General features: G+C 38.2%; 1 protein-coding gene across 7 annotated transcripts in view; it reads left to right on the top strand.

The window, feature by feature from the left end:
- The window catches only part of cacna2d2a (calcium channel, voltage-dependent, alpha 2/delta subunit 2a), a 290,040-nt gene that overhangs the window by 220,141 nt on the left and 45,827 nt on the right, over positions 1–24,072 (top strand). For all 7 annotated transcript variants that reach the window (XM_008408670.2, XM_008408662.2, XM_008408667.2 and 4 more), the window contains 2 exons: positions 14,673–14,804; positions 15,017–15,074. In XM_008408670.2, coding sequence (XP_008406892.1) covers positions 14,673–14,804; positions 15,017–15,074 — 190 coding nt within the window. The remainder of the gene's footprint in view (positions 1–14,672; positions 14,805–15,016; positions 15,075–24,072) is intronic.

The raw sequence follows: 24,072 nt of genomic DNA, 5'->3' as shown, positions 1-24,072 counted from the left end.
AAACATCTTGTGTTAGATTTTTGCTGGTGAAATATTTCCATCCATCCATTTTCTTTACACCCTTGTCCCTTAGTGGGGTCGGGAGGGTTGCTGGTGCCTATCTCCAGCTAACGTTCCGGGCGAGAGGTGGGTTCACCCTGGACAGGTCGCCAGTCTGTCGCAGGGCAACACAGAGACACACAGGACACACAACCATGCACACACACACTCACACCTAGGGGCAATTTGGAGAGACCAATTAACCTGACAGTCATGTTTTTGGACTGTGGGAGGAAACCGGAGTACCTGGAGAAAACCCAACATGCACAGGGAGAACATGCAAACTCCATGCAGAAAGACCGGGACCAGGAATCGAACCCAGAACCTTCTTGCTGCAAGGCAACAGTTCTACCAACTGCGTCACTTTGCAGCCCTGGTGAAATATTTGTATTCATTAATTCATTCACACAAAGAGTCTATGTTGGTGCCTGTCTCTGTTTCCCTCATGGCAGATCTGAACAAGCTGCATGTACCCAGGATCTGTTCATCTATTTGAGGTTAGCAACTGTTCCTGCAAGCCAACTTTTAAAGAATTAGACAAATCCAAGGCTGTGAAGCTCACCGCTCTTCATCCCTGTTGGCCGTTAGTAGCCTGCGGCTGAATTAGCGTCCGCTGCTATAACTTCTGAAATCCAGCAGTTCAAGGTTCATTAGACTCACTCATGCAGACCCCACATTTTGACTAAAAACGATGTGACATAAACTTAATTAATATCTCTATTTGCATGGGGCTCTTAAGTTCAGTTGATTATTTTCGATAGCTTTGTCTGAGAGTATCAAACCAAGCTGCAGAATCGGCGTAATATTTTTAAACCCAAACCAAACGGCTTTAACAGGAGCTGTGTCGGCTGGTAGAAGAGGATTATTTTCTGTCATGCTTGGCTCTACGTCCAGCCTGCAGGCTGCCTTGGAGAGCATGTCTGGGGAAACTAATGTGGGCAGATTGTTGTCCTCTGGGGTCCTGATGGGTCCAGATCTACAATAAATCTGTGGGTTTAGTATTATCAGAAGACGGGCAGTGCGAGTGGGCAGACTCGGTCCTCGGGGAGACGCTGGAGGAAAGGCAGGGGAAGTTAAAGCTAAAAATGTGGAGCATAAAGTACAGTATAATGCAAACAGCTGATGTTTGTTTTTAGGTTATCTGGAGAATTCCCCCAAAACAGCATTTTCACAGTAGATATTCATGAACAAATTGAAAAGCTGTAACAAAACAAAGGTTAGATGTCAGAGAAGAAGAGGAGACTCTTCAGTAAAATAAAAGGTGGAAAAAAATCTCTTTTAATAGCAGTCTTTCAGCGGCTCAATGAGGCGACGTGTGCGTTTTGGTTTGATGTGTCTGCTAGGCCCCATGTCCGTTTATTGAGATTGAGCAGGTCCCTTAAGCGCAGTAATGAACCATTTTATAATTCATTATCCCTCTACTGATCTCTGCTGCAAAGTCTGCAAACTTCCTAATTAGCTCAGGTCAAACATTTGTGCAGTTTACTTCTAATTATCTTTGCCGATTACAAAACGGGCACCGCCACACTGGCACAGATGAATAAACTGATGTGGGCACGGTTGTCTTGGAGAAACGGGTTTTATTCTCTCAAAGTAAGTTTCTAAAGTTGGAAATAACTGCAGAGGAGGAAATTTGAGAATATGAACTCAATAATATGCCTCTCTGTGAAAAAATATTTGTCACGTGTCTGTCAATTCCTTGTTTAAATTTTAAACCCAAGACCCCCAAGGTGTAAAAGACAATCCTACTAAATATTAGAAATGTGCATATAAAACCTTTGTTTGTACAGAAACAAATATAAAAGCCCTGCATATTGACATGTCAAGGAATTTTAGATTTTAAACCAGAGGATTTCATGCAGATTAAAATGATAAAACAGCCTTTTACTTACTGTAGCTCAGATGCTGACCTATCATTACTACCAAGCCGTTTTGAATGAAGTTACTAATTTACTGTTTCCAAATATTTTTTAGTATTTTATCACTCATTCTGTCACAAATTTGTATCCGATATTCAAAATGCTGCCACACAAACTATTAACCAGATGCAAAGTGCAGTTCTTTTGTTTTTACTTCAAATTAAGAGTTTTGAGCCATTTGTGGCACCCGGTTCATATTCAGGCCTCATCGTAATAGCTTACACTTACCTCACTAAAGTCGCCTTTTCTTGAGAAAGAAAGAAGTTTTAAAATTGCAAGACTTCGTTCCACATCTAGCTGGTTCTTTATTTTTTCTACAGCGAGCCTTTGTTCACAGCAAAAACACAAAATCTTAGCATGTAATTTTGATCTAGTTTGCAGTGCAAATATCTTAGTGCACTTGAAATAAGACAAAACTAATTTAAAACTAACTTTTCAGCAAGAAATATTATTATTATTATTATTAGTATTATTTCACTTGCAAGACATTTTCCCCATGTTATAAGCCGAGCCATGGCAGTCTGAGTTTTCTATTGGAAACAAAACAACTTCCAAACTGTTTACTTTACATTTTTTTAACTGTGAAAATGTTTTACAGAATATAATTAGTTGCTGTAAACAGCTGACTGACTGCTCACTAGGGAATTGGGGTAATCACACTTGATGCCTTATCGAAATGGAGAAAAAGTCGTTCCTAGCCTTCACATCTAAACAAAATGGATTTAAATTGATGGAACATCATAAATTAAAATTTTGTTGACTTTTTCCAGTTATGGGTTTGCAACCATAATTTAAAGTTATTTACAAACATTTTAGCATTTGGCTGCAGCTACATTGTCGTACAACAGCGACGTATTGTTATTACTGCATGCAAATAAAAGGCTATGCATCAAATCAAACTAAATCTAAGATGAGATCAGCATGGAAAAGTCTAAACTCCAAGAAAATTCAAGCTCACAATGAAGCGAACGACAACAAAAAATGTTGCATTTAGCCCCTTAAAGTTGCTGCTTGTTGAAATGTTGCTTTTATGTTGCTGCAGTTCTGTCTGCTTTGTGGCTGCCTCCCAGCAAAGAAGCTTCAGAATAAAAAAATAACAATTTGGGGCACCTCTGGAGGAAGATCATATGCAGCGCGTGGAGAAACTGAGTGAAAGAGATGCAGCAGATAAAGTCAACAGAGGGTTGAGATGTGTGAAGTTTCAAAAACAAAGAGAAAAAGATGCGTATTTGTCAGGTTATTTATGATTCAGACTTTTAAATTTTACCTGGCTTAAAGTGAATCTTCAAAAATAGCAACATTTTAGACATGCAGGTTTGTCCACAACAAAATGTTTGTTAGTTCTTGTTATTACTTACTTAATAAATGTCCCCTTAATATTTTATTAAAGTTAACCCAAATACAGTTTAGGGATTGGGCACAGCCAAATAGATAAGTGTAGCTTTTGTCAGCCAGTGAGTACATCTGTATGTGTGTTTCCATTTGTACAAATGCAGTCTGTTTTCATTTCAACACATCGCCTCCAGCAGAGGAAGCTTCACTGTCAACCAGCTCACACCATGCTGGAGATCAACTCAGTCTCTCTCAACATCAAACCAGATTTAAATGTAGGGGGAAAAAAGCAAAAGTAATTTGTGAAAATAGAAAAAAAAAGTGAGGAAAAGGGATTTAAAGTAAAACCAAAAGACTGTCTAAAACCCGCGGGCTGCATCTCTTTCATTCCTGACTTTACTGACGCTCTGTCTCTCTCTCTCTCTCTCTCTCTCTCTCTCTCTGTCTCTCTCTCTCTCTCTCTCTGTCTCTCTCTCTCTCTCTGTCTCTCTCTCTCTCTCTCTCTCTCTCTCTCTCTGTCTGCCTCTCTCTCTCTTTTTCTGCCCTGCACTCATCCCAGCCCTATAGTGTGTGCCCAGTGAAGGGGCACTATCATTTACCCTCACTCTAATTAGAACAGTCAGCACGGCAAACTCTTCTTCACTCACCACCAGGCTCACAAATTACATTTTCTGTGTTTGTTATTTACTGCTGTGGTTTTAATTGGAAAAACTACTTTGACTTGCACTCAGGAGGTCTCCTGTCTGTTTCTCTCTGAATTATCGCACTTCCTCTGCAGATTTGGCTTTTGTTTGCCCGCCATCGGAGGATGAGATTAATGTTTACAAAAACTGAAATTGTTAATAACAAGCACACTATTTGGGGAAAAAAAGTGTTTTCACCAGAAAATATTAGTCAGACGGAAAAATTGGGACATAATGTATAATAAATTATGTTTTTGTATGATTTGCATCTTTAAGGTTTTACATAAAAGCTCAAAATGCAGAGTCACAACTACATTTTAAGGATATTTTATTTGGATTTTGAGTAGCAGAACAACTTGAATTTGTGCAAAACTCATAGGCTTTTTAACAGTTTCTTACTAATAAAAATCTGAACAATGTGGTTTGCATTTATATGCAGCTGCCTTGCACTGATGCCCCTAAAAAGTCCAGTTCAAACAGTCAAAACTAATTAGTGGATAGAGTCCCTATGTGTGAATTTAAATCCTCCCCGTCCAGCTGTGGAGACTCAGAGGTTTTGTTACAGAGCATTATTGAACCAGCAGCAACTTGAAGACAAAGATGAACACCAGTGTTAATATTCATGAAGAAGAATGCAGTCGATCAAATGGTACGTTTTCACCAAACGCGTTTTGAGCGTCAGCCATGTTTGGTTTACATTCAAACGTCTTGTGGAGGCACATCGAGGCTTATTTTGTGCATCTAGCATTGCGATTTGGAGCGTTTTTAGCATTTGACGCATCCGACGCTGGAATTGGAAAATCTGAACTTTTGCCACTCGATGCTGAGCATCAACCGGCACATAGTGGTGCATTTTCTAACATGATCTCAGAAAAAACAAAACAAAACAAAAAAACTGTGGAGGATAAACTAATTGTCGGTGTTTGCCCTCGTTCTGTAATCTACGACCAATTCAGTTATGACTACAGAGGCAGGAGCAGGAAGAAATATCAGCGAGGAAGTAGGAATGTTGAGTTAGTTTGAAAATATTTCCCTACATTTGAGCTATCCAAATCCATCCAGCAGAAATGTCTAATTTTTGCTGGAACAAGCGCTAAATAAATGTTAAATAAACGTATTTATTTGGATTAAATATGCAGGAGATGGTGGAATCGTTTGAGTCTAATCCCGTCTAGAGAGATTTTGATGAGACTGATGCGCATCTAGAGCAAAATATCAAGCGTCGGACTTCAAAGTGCTCACGTCAAACTCGAAGCATCGGATGAGGTTTGATAGGCAAAATGCATTTGGTGTGAATGCACTATTAGAGTTGCAATGGCCCAGTCAAAGTCCACACACACATCCAGACCGAGTCTCTAATTTTTATTTGTAAAAAAAACTGAAAACCGTCATGCATTATTTTCTTCCTGCTTTCTATTTATTCTCCAAAAATGTCTGTGAAATACTTTGAAGTTTATTGTTGCGTTGTGACAAATTGGGGTAAAGATCAAAAGGTGTAAATACTTTTTTCAAACCAGTGAAGTCATATTTTGTGTTATGGCTTCAGGTTTTAGCTTAGAGAAAGTTTTCTCCAGTTAGTAAATACCCAGTGCAACAAATTCACCTTCCTACACAATGTGTTGACAAAAGGATATTTCTAAGGCTAAAAATAATTTAAGTAGCTGCTTTACAGTTTGACAGTTTTGTGAACTTTAAAGAATAAAAACTGGAACTTGGATTATTCTCTACATTTTGTTTCTCCTCATAACAAAGCCATAAAAATACTTTTTTTCTCTCTCTCTCTCTCTCTGAAGATGGGGGAGGAAAAAAAAAAAAAATCTGTGCGTTCGAATGTGTGAGATGCTGCCAGTTCCTGTTGCTGCCGTTTTCCCTCCGCGGGATGAAAGGCTTTAAGGTTTAGGCTCTTTTAACACTCAGCCATGCTCAAAATCAGGCCTGAAGGAAAGAAGAGGAGACAGGAAGGAAACAGGAGAACAGCAGGAGAGAGATGGAGAATGAACTGTGCTGACAATACGGCGGGGAAGAGAAGAAAGGTGATACATGCAGCAGAAGCAGAGGTGCCGCTGCGTAGTGGTTTTTGAACTGTGGAGGAAGTTATTGGTACATCAGGCTGCTGGTTTGTTTTTATTTGGAGTCTGTGAGGTCTTCAGAATAAACAGCAGCATCTGATCTCTGCTGCTCAGAAAACACACATCGCTGTGGGAAAAAATCTGCAGCTCAGAGGCGCAAACGGAAAAGATATGAGAAGTGAAAAACTAGAAATATGGAAAATATTGTAACAGTCAATCAAGATGAGTGAATATAGACAAAATCAGAGTAAGGTTAACAGGATTTTTTATTTTATTTTAAATAGAGCATTGGTGTATTATCTGAGCATATAATGCTTTGAATTTCAGATATAAACCGTCTCCTGTGGAGAGCAAGCTGAATGAGTGCAGCACAGCTTTTCTACTTGGACAGCAGCAGAGCTACCGTCAGATGATTTAGATTATGTAACTAAGAAAAAAAGGCTTAAAGGGTTTTATTTAATTTGAAATTTAAATATGAATATAAAACATACAAAGTGTGAAAAGAACCTTCCTTTGTAAGCGCAGAACAGTTTCCCATTCACTGGCAAAGTAAATTGGCCCCAATCTTTTCAAAAGGAACAAACTTGAATGGGAATAAGATTATTTTCTATTAAATCTTTGCAAGAACATTGGTTGGACCAAAGCTTGTCCAAGTTGGAGTCCGGACCCGACTTTGTTGGTCATCTGAGGTGATCAGGTGTCCAGTTTTCTTCTTAAATCCACTTTATTATAAAGTATTAACTTTAACATCTGGATTGGAAAAATACAGCTCATAACTTAAACTATTAGAATAGAGAATGCTACATTTAAAACAAATGCATTTAATAACAAAATCTTAGCTTATAATCTTCTAGCACAGACAAATGTGCTAAAAGTTGTGTGAACATTGTAGTCATCAGATTTTAAGGTCTTGAACTGGAATCTATAAACTTTATGATTTTTTCTTTATGATTGTTATTGACACAAGAATAAGAAACAGCCACAAACTGAGATGATGATTGGGCTGCTCACGTTGAATTACCTTCTTGCTTTTCTTTGTTTTATCAGCTAAATAATTGTTTTGTTCATAATTAAGGAGGAAAATCATCTCAAATCTTGTGGTCTATACTGAAATCCACATTTTTCCAACCAATTGAGTTTGAAAAGATGTGGCATTTATTTACAGAAAGAGAGCAAAATAACTATAATTGCAAAGTGGAATGTTGATTAGATATTTTAGTTAATCAAATTCAGTCTTTGTCAGCAGTATTGTGTTGGTGATCACTTGCAGACAAAAGGCTGAAAAGTTTAACAAGCAGAGCTGCGTCGAGTTGCAGAGGTTGAAGACATGAAGTAAAATTAATCGAGCCGTATTCCAGTGAAAGTAATATTCCTCCTCTGCAATAAATATGAAGTATGTTAGCTACTGAAATATGAGATATCAATCTTGTTGTTTACTGTAAATTTAGTATTTATCAGCTGATGTTACCTTCAAATAATTAAAGGGACATGGCGCACTTAAACACCACTGTGCTTCTCAAAATCATTTTGTTTTGTTGTTTGCTTCTCCTGTAAGGTTAAAATCAATAGCAGTAACAACACTAATTACAACCAATGCTAATAACAGTAGCAGTCTTACACACATAATGTCAATGTCAAATTTATTTACATAGCATTTTAAAAACACAATAGAATAAATCAACAAAGAAAAAGCGAAACATTGCAACAGAAAAGTTAGAGGTGATAAAGCATCGGGGTTGGGGGGCTCCATATGGACATCTGCTCGGGGCCCCGAAAAGGTTTGGATCGGCTCTGCTCACAGTGGATAGAGTATCCAGAAATTTTACTCAAATAAGAATAAATAATAATATTACTCAAGCATAAGTCAAAAGTATGGTGTAGTAAAGCTACTACTAAGGTTCTTCTTTTTTTTTCAAAAAAATAACTCAAGTAAATGTAACTAGTTACAATCCCTATTAACATACTCTTTACTGCCACCTTCAGGTGACTCTGTTCCAATTTATTAAATTATCTAAGGATCTGTTTTCCTCTTTTCATGTAAAGTTTTCAATGATTGTATCAGAATGTTCCTAAAACTTAATTTCTCACAATGTGTAAGCAGTTCAGTGTGAATGATTATAAATCTTCAAAGTGCCTCAGCTAATAGGTTTGGCTTCTAACACCATCGTGGATTTCCCATGAGGCACCACTTGTGGCTTTACTATGGTGCTATTTCTCTGCTCTGTATGCATAATAAGGCCGTGTGCCTATTTTTATAGAGTTGGATTAATACAGGGCATAAGGGACAGATCGCTTCAGTCTTAATCTGAGGTACATCACTGTGAAGAATGTACGAACGCCGGCGTTCGGGGGAGGGGAGCGGCCGCGGCGGTGAGAGTTGAGGAATGATCTCATGCAGCGATGCTCCATAAATCCTGCTCATAATTGTTTCCCTACTTGGTGTGCAGTCTTGCTCCATAAAGGTGCAAAGCCAAGGGTGCTTTAAATGTCAAGGGAGCGGCGCGCTGATGAATCACCTTTTAAAGATATCAGAGGGAAGCGCATTTCAGGTGAAAGATGAGGCCACGCCGGCGCTCCTGGGCCCCGTCTGACTGGGTGAGCACGCCCTCCCACCACCTCCACCACCCAGGGGAAATTTGTCTTTTTATCAACTGTCCAGAGAAGTCGCAGCATATCCTTACTGAATAAATCAAAGAGAATTAGTTTGCTGTGTTCTCTTATCTCTGATGTGCCAGTTTTTCTGCAGAGATCACCTGCAGATATGCGTTCCCGCGTGCGGATGTGTGTGTTTTGGCAGATTTGCCCCGACGCTGCGGGAGGCGGCTCAAATGTGACTGTTTTAGCTTTGGCTAGCAGCCTAAACACACACGGACCTCCTTATGGCTCTTATCAGCCGGCAGCCGCAGACTCGTACTGAATGAAGTGTTCATTAGGTTAGTTAAGTAACAATGTGGGAAAGTTTTAAACCTTTGTTCTTTAGATTTTTCTTTGCTTTTGTTTAATCTTTTAAAATAATGTGTTAACATTTCTACAGGTTTTCTGAATATTGTTTTTCGTTGCACTTTGGCTGCTTGTTGACCTTGTTTAACTTTAAGCCACTCACTAATAAATCAAGCTATATCAGGTGTATTTTTGCAGCACATTTAAGCAACAAGGCCGTTCAAAACACTTTGCCTCAACTTAAAAACATCATGAAAACATCATAAAGTCATCAATTATGAATTATTTACGATTAAAATATTCAATACGCTTCAAATGGTCAACGGGTCAAAGCAACTCAGCGTTTCAGCTGTTTTGCAGTTTTCTGAAAGTCAGTAATCTAAATTACATAAAAAGGATTTTTTTTTTTTTTTGACAAATTACCAAAAATCTTGAAAAGAAACCATTTTGGGTCTTTATAAAAAGACTTGTGATAAAGTTTAAAACGTTAACGTATTTTCTCAGTTAATGCAGAATATAATAAGCTATGAACAATTAAAAGATAAAACTTTTTTTGATCGTATTTCAGGTTTTAGTTGGAATCTTTTACTGTTTTTGAAATTTATGATTTCTTTTCTGACTGGTTGATACAATTGTAGCATTACTATAGTACCGTATGTTCCGCACTATAAGGCACACCGGATTATAATGGCCTATTTTTGCGTTCTGACAACTATCCCAGCATGCATTGCGCGCTTCTTCTACGGGCGAAAATGAAGTTGGCGGCTGCTTACCGTAGTTGCTAGACCTGTTGTGGCTCAATATTGGTCCATATATAAGGCGCACCGGATTATAAGGCGCACTGTCGGCTTTTGATGAAATTGAAGGTTTTTAGGTGCGCCTTATAGTGCGGAAAATACAGTATAATAAAAGTGTGTTAAATTATAATTTTTTTCCCTCGACCCTGCAAGGATAAGTAGGTGAAGCTAATTGATTGATGGATATAGTTTATTGTTATGGTACACATGTGTCAAGCTTGAGGTCCGTGGGCCAAATCCGGCCCGTCACAGCTTTGTATGTGGTCCTCTAGGTTCTAAACACTTAAATATTATGTTATCAATCAAATTAATTAAGTTTTTTTTTTTTTTATCTGCTTACTGCCAAATTATATCAATCAGTCCCTCTCCAGGTTCTTGAGAAGTACCGTAGAAATTCATGCAAAAACAACAAATCCCTTTTTTTTGGGGGGGGGGTGCTAATAATTGGGAGTTTTTTGCAGATTTTGATATTTTAGAAATTTGTGAACAGGTTTTATCAATACATTCTGGCAGAACCGGCCCTTTAAGAGCATTGATGATCTTGATTTGGCCCAAAACGATGATGAGTTTGACATCCTGTTGTAGTATATAGTTAGTGGTTATTTATTCAGGTTTAGATAAAACTGGAAATGTTGGTTCAATGATTTCACCCACAAATATTTAGAGCACAAGCATCACAAGTCAGAAGATTTTATGCTGTAAATGTTGCTGACACTAAAACCTTCACTAATGTCTCTCCGTAGCTCCGACCGTTTGGTTCTTCACGCCATCTGGACTCTTGGCAAATGTAAACACTGAGTTATGAGGGGTGAAGCTCTTTGACTTTCTCATTCTGGGAGTTTGCAGTGAATCACTGGCATGAATCCTTTTGACATGAATCATCAAACAGCTACAGAGGCAAAACTTATGGAAATATGTTTTCATGATAAATCACCAATTGTGCTGCGGTCATTAACTTTTACAAAACTTATTTGAAAATGTTAGAATTTGATCAATATTTTTTGGGTGTTTTATTAGATTTTGTTCAGTTGGTTGATTTTTATACTTCTGATTACATGGGTTAGAAATGTCCCCTTTCCTTTCTGTAGAGCAGCCACTCACTCACGTTGATTTTTTTTGTTTCTTTCCGTCAGTCATCCGTTACCTCCTCTCTAGATCGGTCTTTAAGTTTCTGCTCACTTGTAGAGCCGTTTCTAACCTCCTCCGCTCCTGCTTTGTGCTCCTGTCTTTGAATTTTGAAGAAAAACACATCTAGGAGCTCCCCTCGGTGATGGCGGCAATTTGGCTTTCACACACTCATGTCCTCCAGATACTGTTTTGGCTGTGTGTTTGTTGTTGTGTTGTTTGTTTTTGCGCTCTGATAGACAGTAATAATGCCAAGCTTTTTTTAGGCGCTGCAATTTTGTAAATTTTGCACGACGGAACATGGCTTCCTGGTGGCAAAATAAGAAAATAAATTAGCGATTGAGTGATTTTCTGCCTGACTATATTTTTAAAACGTGACCTTTCAGCGGACAAACAGAACGAGAAAATGCTCGTTGCCTATTTGCTACCTTCAGACCAACGTCTCGGCAGAAACGCTGCAGTAATTGGAAGCATGGGAAAAGTGGATAATGATCGTTTATTTGTGTAAAATTAAAACGCAGCGTTGAGAAAAGCTGGACTTGTCTGTTCTGAGGCTTATCTAGCTTTGGTTGGCTGAGTAATTAAATCAGAGGAGCGAGTGAAGTTCTCCGCAGCTCAGCGCCTCTTCTTGTTTCCTCTTTAATCAGGTGGCTATTAAACCTCTGATTGCACTCCCGTCTTCTGACTTTGGCTTGGCTATTCAACACAGACTGAAAGCATTTGCAGTGTCTGGATATGTGTGTGTTTGTGTGTTTCCATGTCGTGTGTCGTTGAAGGGATTTATTAGAATAGAAAAAAAATAAAAAATAACCGAGACGACAAGTGGAAGGAAAATAAGGACTGTGCAAAGTAGAAGTCAGAGAGTTGAATATTGATGCGGTACTTGTGTTATTCACCACCTGTGGTGTATTACACCACTTACTGTTGAACAGGCGATGAAGGCTTTATTCTGCATGCACACACTTTTCCTACCTCTAACTTCAGATGCCTAAAATCTTATTTTTTAAACTTAAATGGAATGTAGCTTGCATAGGAGTGATACACAGGAATGATACTTTATAACTCTTAACGCAAACCAGTCCCCAGTTCAAGCTTAATCTCATACGGTTGAGATTTTTATGCTGATTTATCCAGTAAGAAGAAGTGATGTTGTCTGAGAGCAGCACCATGGAGACATAGCAAGCAGGTACTCTATGGAGAGATTTAAAAACGCTATGTGATGAACCAAGCCAGCCTGTAATTCTCCACAATGTAGAACAAAACTGTAGTTTTACTCCTAAGGATTTAAGTGAACCACAGTAACGGAATCAGAATAATAATTCAACGATATTGTCTTTAACACTAAAAGACTATCGTTGTCTTTTAGTGTTGTGGGAAACATGTTGTTTTCCCACAACATGTTTCACGTTTATGTAATTCTAATAATAAAGTGGATGGATGGAAAGTTAAAATACTGATAGACACTCAGGTTGAAACTGGAGTCAAATATCATTCACTGGGACCCGTTTGGAAAAGCAATTATTCTCGTTTTGTCCCATTTCCTACTGATGGAAAACAGAAGTTTTAAAATCATTGTGAAATAAAACAACTCACTCCATTCTTTTTCTGTGTTGCAATAATCAGCTGCACACTGTAAAACATTTGAAGGTGGTTTAACTTGAAAATGAAATTTAAGTTGAACAGAAAATTGTTTTGGTTTTAACTCAGAAATTAAAGTTCATAAAGTTGATTTAACAACATGAGACAAGTTGCTTAAACATTGTTTTTAAGTTCATGAATCTTGAATTGAGAGTTTTAACTTAATGCTGCAATTTAAACCAAATAATTATTTCACAATATGCAAGAAAAACCTTCCCTCAACTAGTTAGAGCCACATTCCTTTATTATTTTCACTCACATTACCAACCTAAAATAAATGCTTATTTTATTTTATAATAATTTAAATTCTTGTTTCATATTAAATTAACAACATTTCTGATCTGATAATGAATTTTATTAAAAATCACAGTGAATTCTGCTAAGAACATTTATTGTGAAGGGGACTTTATCCTCAAGGTTAAAAATAAACATTTGCCTTAATAACACAGGAGTCAGATCGATGTAACGCATTTCCATCTCAGGAGGAAAAACAAGCCGCTAAGCATTCTGGGAAATAGTTCCCACTCCTGTCTTTTTCTTCTTTCAGTTTTTTTAAGTGCTAACATAAAAACTCTAGTTTCTCAGCTCATAATAAAAAGTTAACACAACTTACTACTATAAGTTTATCTTTCACAAACTCACATTCAGGTTCAAAATCTAAAACTCACAAAATTTATTTGATGCAACTAAATGCGGCTGAAATGTTTTACAGTGCACATCCATCCATCGTGTTCTTGTTGAAAAAGGAAAAAGTCATTTTTTCATCAAGCTAATAATAATGTGTCCAGCAGTTAAAGTGACTGTGGCTTTAAATATTTGTCCAAAAATATGCCTTTAAACACTAAACAAAACCAGAAAATCCAATTATGATTCATCTGTTTCATAATTACAATATTTAAAGGTTAAAAATTTTATATTCTCTCTATAAAATGGCCACCATTGCAGGAGCACACGCAGTAACTTTTCTGCTTTAAACAAACAGCCACAGATTTCTTACCAAACTTGCAGAAAAAGTTGCAGTAGTTTGCTGTCCGACCTGCAGCAGATTCCTCCGCCTGCTGTGAGCGACGTGCAGGATGACCCTCCTTCAAGGTGATCTGCTCTGCGTGCGCCACAGAGATCACCCAGATTAGACTAAGGCGGCGCTCAGACGCGCTGCTGGCCTGAGGTTCCTGCATGCATCCATCCTGATGCTCTCAACCCACTTCTGCTGGCAGAGACAAGGTTGTTCACCTCAACCTTTGGCTTATTTACAGAGATAAACCTGGAGTTGTGTTGGCTTTTATTGACCAGTGTCTTTGTAACGGGTTTTAGTGTTTTTTTATTTGGGATTTTTAACTAGACTATAACACAAAATTTAAAAAAGGAGAGAACCAATGTACAAAAATGGGAAGGTGTAAAGATACATTTATTAAGATCAAGATGTCTGAAACAACTCAGAGAACTAATTGAGCTTTTATTAGTTTGAACAAATGGTTAATACTGTTATAACATTAAAAAAGTCAAGTTTTGAGTCAAATTTTAAGTAACTTTTCACACCAGAAATGTAATAGAAAGCTTATGAAAAGTGTTTTTACCATTTTATACAGAAACAAACTTTTTTTAATGCAACTTTTTATGAATTTATAATTTTTCTTTGTTTTTGAACAGAGATGAGATAATAATAATAATAATAATAATAATAATAATAAATAATAGCACATTTTAAACAAATGTTAATTGCTTCATATTAAAACAAATTAATTAAAACATCCTAAATGACACAACATACACAAAAGATACACCCAATCAATTAAAATACATAAAAATGTAAGACAAAATAAAGTAATAAAAATACAAAATGATTAAAATACTAAAAGCCTTATTATGTAAGTACCGTAAGTTTTAATTCAATGACTTGAATGAAGTCAATGAAGAAACGTGTCTAATATTTGCTATTTTCACCGGCCTGCTTTATTCCCAAATAAATATATATATATTTTTTTTTTGCAGACATGCTTCATAGTTCCAGGTTTGCCTGGTAGTCTGTAAACAACTTAAATCTCAAATTACTTTGAGATGTTTTTTTAAAGCTTATAACTCTGTTATTTTGGGGCTTATTATATTTTTGTAATCTTCTTTCTTCTGTAGCGCCTGTGATCCTGAATGAGCTCAACTGGACGCAGGCTCTGGAGCGAGTCTTCATCGAAAACCGGCGCGAGGACGGCTCTCTGCGCTGGCAGGTGTTCGGCAGCGCCACGGGCGTGACGCGGTACTACCCAGGTAGGCTCCATCGGGTCGACACTCTGCCCTCTGCTTCATGGCAAGATAAAATCTGAATGAATCCATCCGGTTCTCCGCTGCTGAACGTCTTATCAGCCTCCTGTGCTAGTGGCTTGACGGAGAGAATGAAATTATGATGACTTTGATCTGATCTGGTGGAAATTGTCCGACAGTGAGAGGATTATTTGAACTTATTTTCTTGCTCTCTGCAGCCACTCCTTGGAGGGCGCCCAACAAGATTGACCTTTACGACGTTCGCAGAAGGCCATGGTAGGAATGAACTCATGTTTAGTAGCTTTTACCTTCCAGATTATTACAAGAAGGATCTACTGGGGATTTTATACTTGGGGATACAGTATTACACGGTGGTCATGCTTTAATAACAGAGTTTCTGGCTCTCAATATGAAATTGGCTCATTCAAATTCTGATAAAATGTGAAGTACCTTTAAAGCTTGACTTTAATATGGGTTTGTGCTGTTGTTACTCCCAGATAAGTCGTAAAGTTTTCATCTTAAAATGAATTGAAATGCTCTAAGAACCTTTTGGAGGAATGTTGAATTTGTCCTGCAGTTTAGAGAAATCAGTCCAAACATTAAAACAACAATAAAAGTGGTGAAAATGGTGAACTCTATAGTGCTGTTGTATCATCTGTGCTAAGCTTTCTGGAGACGAGACACAATCATTCAGCAGCTCCAGATTTGAAAGGTTATAAGATTATTTAATCATTATAATCTGCCTAATTGCTTAGACAACAAACACATATGAATGTCAACTTTTACTTTTTTTTTTTCAGTTTCAAGTTATTAAACTACCTAAAATTGCAATTTAGCTAAACATTTTCTGGTTCTGATAAAAATATACATTTCAAGAAGTAAAATTAACCTGCATGTATAATTCTTTCAGCCAGCATGGATTAGACAATATTCTCAAATAAATCAAAAACATGAGCATCCACTTCATGATTTTAAAAATCACTGGTGCTTTTTGTTGCAAAACCTTCAAAACCTCAGAAAAATAATGAAAATAAAAATCCTTAAATTAATTTGACATTCTTGAATATGTACTGGAACTGCATTTTGACTTCTGGAAAGAACCTGACCATAAGATTACTTAATCATAATAACCTGCAAAACACATGTGAACATGCACTTTCTTAAATTCACCAATTAGCGTGTATACAATAACATTACAAACTGACCAAAAGCAAAAAGGGGTACTGATCTACAAAATAATTAACCAGATAATAGCACAAGAAACAGCAATAAAAGTGACATAGGAGTGAAAGATTTTATAACTCTATATTTGTTAGCTTTATTAATCCATCCTTATGTATGTTTTGTAATCTTGGGTTCAGAAGTGTTGTTTATTATACATATAAAAAAGCCTTTTTCTGACCTGTAAGTGACGACGAACAGAGACGCATAAAGAAAATCTGGCTGGGAAAAAAAACAAAAAAAAACGAGGCCATTCACCCACTTTACCCTCTTCACACACCCACCCACGGGTTTCTGTCCACCCTTTACACTTTCAATCTACCTGCAGCTGTCACATCGGTTTTGTGGCAGCCCTGCCTGTTGCCTGGTTACAGGTTGGAGTGGAGTGGACATAATCATGACAGCGGTGTTGATTAGACCTGACCCCATTTTCCATCTCGGTCTCCGGCCGGTTTAAATTGAGTGGCTGTTTGAGGTCAGGCCAGAGAGCTCGCACTGAACAAACACACACAGGAGAAACTTTCAATTGTGTTATTATTCTTTTTATTAAGCAAATATTCAATCTGTACACTAACCTGAGCTTTGAGACGGACTGAAAGTGGAAGAAAACTGGTGGTAAATAAATGTGAAACATTACGTTTTAAAGGTTTGAGCAAATAGAAAACACTGAAATTAAACGTCTTGTAATCGAATTGATTTATTATTTATTGTCATAGATGTCCAACTTTCTACTAAACTAATTGTTTTCTTTCAGCACATTGGAGCCATTTGAAGCATGAACTCAGAACATAAACTAAAGACGTTTTCGCACTGCAAGGAATGGAACGGAACGGTTTCAACCGTGTTTGCATTAGAATTTGCAACCGGTTCCACCCGGCCCCTTGGAACCACAAGAGCTGTGGTTCCAATCGGGCCGGCCAAGCGGTTCTGCTTAGAACCAGCAGCTGATTGGCCGCTGGTTGTTATGGAGTCAGACGTTGATTTTCCGTTGACAGCTGGCTCTCACTAAACTGTATTTTATTTTGTAAAGAGTGCTGTTTTCAATATTTTTATTATTAGTTTTAATTAGCAATGGATTCGTCTCAATATAGTGCAATCACCTGGTCTAATGATGAGGTACTTTTTTCCTCTGCTTACTCGCTGATGAATGAGTACAGAATGAACTAGATCGGTCAGCGAGGAAAGAGAAAGTTTTCCGCTGCATCTCTGAGGAAAAGACTTCGGCCGCTACATCGAAACCATTGTTTAGTTTAAAAAATAATGACGTCAGGTACCGCTTCGATGGCGCCCTCAGTGTATATGCAAACACATCAGGGCTGGAACCGTTCCGTTCCCTGCAGTGCGAAAACGGCTTTAGTGATCATCTGTATTATCAATCAATTAATCAATGACGTTTATTTAGCACAAGGCAGTTCAAAGTGCTTTACATCATAAAAACACAAAAATAAAAAATCACAAAAACATCATACAGTCACAGTTAAAAAACCAGCAACGTTTTATTTATTTTACATTACATTTTGTCATCAGTACACATCAAATTTATTGGTCAATGTTTCAGTTTTTTTTTTAAATCTTCATAATTATAGATTATTTCATTAAAAGTAAAGTAAAATGGTTCGACCTTTATCTCTTATTTTGTAAGACATCAGAGTCAAATTCATGCAAAGAGATTCTTTTGTTGTATCAGTTCATGTCAGACTGCTTGTAATTAAGTAATAAATAAATAAATCTCTTAGCACTGTTTTTACAAGCATGAAACCAACAAGGCTTCCCTCTGACAACTTAATTAAGTTAACAGCAGACAAAAGTCTCCTTAGTGCTGCACTGTCACTTGAGGCTTCGCCGTGAACATGCAAACTGCTGTAAACAGAAATTGCGGCGCTGAAGGACAAGTTCGAACATTAATCCTGTCTCTCATCTGTCAGCTCAAAACCCAAACTACACCGGAGCTTAATTCCTGTGAGTGTTGTGACCGGAGATGGGAAGAAACAATGGATGGGAAGGATGAGCGGAAGCGGCTTGTGTGACGAGGATAGACGGAGGAAGAGGCGATTTTTGTTCTCTGCAGAGGGACACCTTGTCACCTCCGTGGCCCTCCATGTTTGTCACTGTCATTGTGTTGAGCTTTTCCTCATGTTGGACTCAGAGGTGCTCCTGTAGCCTGTTGCTTAGCAACCTGTGCCAAAGCGTAGCAGAGCGGAGTAGTGGGGCGCGCGGAAGGCGGGGTCATGATGTGTCAGGTCAGGCTTGTGTGATTATAGCCTAACATGCTGCTTTCTTGACTGACATTCGCTGTGGAGGTCGAACAGTCGCGGGAACATTTGGTTGGGGTCAGGTGAGGTCGTCGAATGTGTCTCTGTGATATCAGAGGCGGCCAGCGTCCTTCAGAGTGACAGTGACATGAATAGCACTTTCAATGTTTGCATAAAACGTGAACAGATCACAGGCATAGAGCATAAAATCAGTTTTACATTCCTACTTGTTGCAAAGATTGTTGCTGTTTTTATCCATCTGTTTTGGTTGGTTGAGGTTATTTTAGATTCACTACATGCAGATTTTTTGATTTTATTCTTTATGGCTATATGTTTGAGTAAAATGAACATTGTTCTTTTGTTTAATAACTACTGATAACATGTCTCTGAAATTCCAAGCAAAAATTACACATTTAAAATATGAAGTTTTCATTATATTAAACAAGACTTACAAATTTTAAGTAGTTGATTTTTTATTTTATTTTGATAGGCGTGGTTCTTCAGTATTGTTTTTATTTTATGTCTTGTTTTAAAATTAATTGTAAAGTTCATAATCCTTCCAGAGTCCCAAGAAGGTTTCCGTTTATTTTTTTTTCTGTGGTTCTGGGAACTGATGGTCTGACGGGACATCCTTGTCGGTCTTTGACATCTGCTTCGATCTTCCTTAGCGTCGCACTAAGACTGCAATAATGTTGTTTTTACGTCTACTTTGGAAAACTGGCTAATGTAGCATTTTAATTTATATTCATTCATATAAAAAACAGATTTGAATCTATTATTTCTTTATTTATTCAATCCAGGCTGCACAGTGGTGCAATTGGTAGAGCTGTTGCCTTGCAGCAAGAAGGTTCTGGGTTCGATTCCCGGTCCTGGTCTTTCTGTATGGAGTTTGCATGTTCTCCCTGTGCATGCGTGGGTTTTCTCCGGGTACTCCGGTTTCCTCCCACAAAAACATGACTGCCAGGTTAATTGGCCTCTCCAAATTGTCCCTAGGTGTGACTGTGTGTGTCCTATTTGTCCTGTGTGTCTCTGTTGCCCTGTGACAGACTGGCGACCTGTCCAGGGTGACCCGGAACGTTAGCTGGAGATGGGCACCAGCAACCCTCCCAACCCCATTAAGGGACAAGGGTGTAAAGAAAATGGATGGATGGATGGATTATTCAATCCAGGGACAAAAAGGACATAAGTCACTTCACATTAACAGTAAAAAGTATTCAGACAGTTTTATTTTAGATTTTTTTTTTCTCTTAATTACAATTAGAGATGGATATCAGTCTGAAAACTGGAAAAACAAATTAGTGACCTGGATGCAACATTGTCACAGAAATAGACAGTAAAATTGGAAAGCTTAAGCTTAAAACATGTGAAATAAAACATTTAGAAGCCCTGATTAAATGTATTATTATAACTTTTGATGATGAACAGTGTAGAACAGTACCTCTCTTATATGTGTGAGATCTCATTGGTCGATGAGCAAGAGAGATGCTGCAAGCAGATTGCAACAGATCTAATCACATGTTTCTGTCTAGATTGATGCAGACCTGTAGCTGTCCTCCTTTTGTCAAAGCTGCAGTCTGGTTGGCATGGAGGAAGTTGTTGCTGTTTGTTGGATTGTAAATTTGTGGCTTTAACTGGTTCCAGTTGACAGTTTCTTGTCTGACCAGGTGGGCTTTAAAAAAAAGAAAAATCTGATTTTTTTTTTCCGCCCCCTTCCGCTCTTCCAGCAGCTCCCTCGAGAAAATGAATGATCCAGTCATTGCACTTAATTGTCACCAATTACAGTGATATTAAATATTAACATTATTCATTGTTATGTCTGGTTTTTTCACCAAAGGAAGCAAAGCAGAGGGTAAGGCGAGGCAGAGGAAAAAGAAAGGGAAAATAGAAAGAGGAATAACAAGAGAAAAGGCACGGAGTCCTGTTAGCCAAGCGTTGCAAAGATCCCATTACCTCCCAGGTTCACAACAGCATGTAGGCTATATCACATATTGATTTCTTCAAAAAGTCAATCTGACCTCGTCACAAATATTATGACTGCTGGTCAGTCCCTGAAGCAGAGGCTCCCTAAAACACTATTCCCAATATCCCGAGCCCGGAGCCTTGCCTCCTCCTTTCATTCCTTTTTTCACCCCACTTCAGGTGGACGCTGAGTCAGAGGACATCACTGTTGTTGTTGCTGAAGGTGACACAAGGCTGTAAGAGCTTTACCGCAAGATTAAAGTGCATCAAGGGCTGCAATGGTCTGTGAACGGGTTGCATGAGAAATACTCAAACAGCAGAGAAGTTGAAAGAGAGAACATTTTTCACATTCCTCGACACGAAAATACGGAAATTTGAACGGTGGCAGCAACGCTTCCAGTAATCAACACAAAGTTGAATAAATAAGCAGCAGACAACATCTCTGTCTCCTGCAGGCTCGCTGGGAACTGTCCCCCTATATTTTTATCTTAATTCAATCTCAATTCGCCTTGCACATCCACAGGAGCACTAAGAGAGCAGCAGTCCATAAAATAATAAGCCCATCAGCACAGCACAAATTCACACACTCGCTCTCTCACTGCGCTCTATAGCGTCTCCCCATTATTTGGTGCTTACTGTCCTCACATCTTTTGTAAATGATGCATTAATGTCAAAGCATGCTCACCGTGTGCACACCCATGATTACCAGTAAAAACCATCAACAGCAAGCTTCACCATAAAACATGGCCCAACCATCCCGTGCATCTGTTGCATGTTTCTGAAAATGCTTTAGATTATTCCCTCCGTTTAAATGTAACGCTCAACGCTTTGCAGAATGGGTCAGGGTGCATAAACACAATCTCCTGCTAGAGAGTCGGCCCCTCCCAGCGCAGTTAATGTATTGATTGTACAGCGCTGGGCTGTGATAAAACTATTTCATGAATTCCAATGAGACTCTTTTACCTGACTGTTACAAAAGCAGCGAACTGCAATCACCGCAACGCAGAATATGTTGTTGTGTTCATCGCTTGTATAATGCATTTCTTTTAGATTTATTTTGGTGGAGGTTTGGGGGGAGTCGTGAGGGAGGGGGAGGCTGTGAATGTAGCCGCTTTAATCTCGTCTCTCTCGGAGCGATACCTTATTCTGCCTTCAGTGTAAAGAGCACAAGTTGGCTGCATGCTTGTACCAGGCCTTATCTAGATCAGAGATGTTGTCACAAACAGATCTGTTACATTGGGAACCCTTTTATATTACAAAATGCGTGATATGTTTTAGAGTTTGTTAGTATTTTATGGTTATACAAGCTGAGGATGCAGATATGTGAGGAGTTGGGCTTTTATTTTCAACATTTTTAATCAAGGATTTCCCTGTTTAATTACATAATTTTGCTATTATTGCCAAAGTAATGTAAGCAGTTGGAAAATAATGCAAAAATCTTTCCTATTGATGATTTCTGTGAAAATGTGGAAGCGGTTAGCTTTTATTGATATCTTGCTGTGTTTATTTTGCCATCATATGTCTTAAAATAAAACAGATATATAAAAAATAGTCTTGGGCTTTATTCCATCTAGATAAAATTGTGCTGATCTCTTCACCGCATTCAAGGGTTGGAAAAAGGAGCAGCAATGACAGAAATCTGTTGGGGATCCAATACTTCTGGATGACATCACAAGCCAACATTAAATATCTGGGCATGAATTTTTAAAACAATGTAAATGCATTTCAGCATGTTTTAAAATCCATCTGATGCTGTTGCATCTGGATTGTGACTTTACTAGACATAGGCTCGGGCTGAACAATAAATCAATAACAATAAACAACATGATATATATGTCTTGGTGCTCGCTGCCTTGTTTGTTTTTATGTCTAAGTACAGTGTCAGCAAGCTGTTTCACCTGTGAAGAGCTCCTAAACATTAGATCTACTGCCTCCACTGATTTACTGCCTGTGTTTTTAGCATCTGCAGCAGATTTAGTGCATCTCTTGACTAAAAGAGTTAAGGGTTCTTGTGCGTCTTCGCAGACGGGGACCATGGACTCTGTTACCTTGGATTTTTCTCTCTAACGTTCACTCACGTGGTTGCATATTTTTCTCACATGGATACATATTTTTCTTTTATCATAGTTTATTTCAGTATTTATTTTTGCATCAATACATCAAAACATTTTCCTGGCCTGTGAACTTGATTGCTGGCAATGGCAATAAAACTGATTCTGATTCTGATAGACACATGATCGAGATCAATAGAGTATACATCTGATAGAATATTCAAAATTCAGTAAGAATATTCACTGAACTCTGATACAGAACCACACAGCATTCTGGGAAATGTAGGCAGAGGAAAGGCTTTAGCTGCTTAACTGTGAGCTAATCAAGGTTGGTGGAATCAACTCACTCTTTGGTTACCTAGCAACAACCTGCTGGGTAACAAGAGCTTTCAAGTTCCCCCCAAACTTTGGTTACCTAGCAACAACCTGCTGGCTAACAAGAGCTTTCAAGTTCCCTCAAACTTTGGTTACCTAGCAACAAAGTACCGAGTAACTTGAGCAGCAGCAGTTTAAGGTTTCAACACTTTGTCTCATAACTTCCTAAAATTAAACAACGGTTTGAAGAGAAAACTGTGGATAAAATAGGAAAGGTTACACCACCAGTTTGGCTGGATTTCAGATATAGAAAAAATAATAATAGTAAATCAATAGTTATCAATACCAACCGATATGGAACGCTGATATCGTGATACGTTTTTAGCCATATTTTCCAGCCCTAACCCTAACGTAGGCTGATAGTGCTACAGGAAATCTGTCTTGATCTCAGTAAAATATTTATCCTTTAGCTACTAGATTCACAGTTATAGTCTTTAGAAAACAAGAAAGAGATTTCAATGCAAAGTCAAATTCAACTAAAATTCAAAAATGCTTTATTGATCCCCAAAAGAAAATTAAATGTTGTTGTAACTCATTAATTTAAAAGTCGTCAAAGAGTTATTGTCGATAGTAATGGCTGTAGGCAGGAAAGAGCTCTTGTAGCAGTCTGTGTTACAGTGAGTTTGAAGAAGCCTCTGACTGAAGATATTCTGTTTTCCCAAGACAGTTTCATGAAAAGGATGGTCAAGGCTGTCCATAATTTTGTTGAGCTTATGAAGAATCCTTCTTTGCATCTATGGTCTGCTGCATCTGCCTTTCGGTAAACATGCTACTAAGATTAAATTAATCCACTAGATTGACAGGAATACTGCAAAAACTGAATGACGCTGTTAACTACTTATTTATTGCAAGCTGGATTCATTCATTAGCTCACTGAAGACGTGACTTGTGGTTTTCAGTAAGGTTTACTTAAAAAAAAAATCACTGGAGGTGTACCATGACTCAACTTGTACTTAACGTGTTATGTCAACCTAAATCTTGATCCAAGATTTTTTATAATGAACCGTGGCACTGATATAAATTCTGGGATGGCAGTTGTTTATCTTCTCTAATTGGTGCATCAGAATAAACAGGAGCTGACACGTAATGACGTGTCAGCTCCTGTTTATTCTGATGTGAAATACAGCGGCCATGTCTGAAACAGGATACTGCTCTTGATGGCTCACTGGCAGTGATGAGTTGTTCTTTATAACCTTTAGTGGATGGTAAAAAGCTGAAAGGCTGGGTCTGCTGCCTGCTGGGGACTGAATGGGCAAGCGGGCTCGGTTCAGCACCAGCCAGGCCCATCTGCTTGTCACCTGGCCTTGGCATGCAGGATACCGGGTAATGACAGGGAAAGAATGGCATCAGTGGGCAGGAGCCGAGAGGTAATTACAGACTGGAATCCATGCAGAAACGACACATCTGGATCCGCGA

The sequence above is a fragment of the Poecilia reticulata genome, linkage group LG5 (genome assembly GCF_000633615.1).
Source record: "Poecilia reticulata strain Guanapo linkage group LG5, Guppy_female_1.0+MT, whole genome shotgun sequence".
Classification (NCBI taxonomy): Eukaryota; Metazoa; Chordata; class Actinopteri; order Cyprinodontiformes; family Poeciliidae; genus Poecilia; species Poecilia reticulata.
Note: the sequence above shows the minus strand (reverse complement) of the source record. Positions and strands in the feature narration are given on the sequence as shown.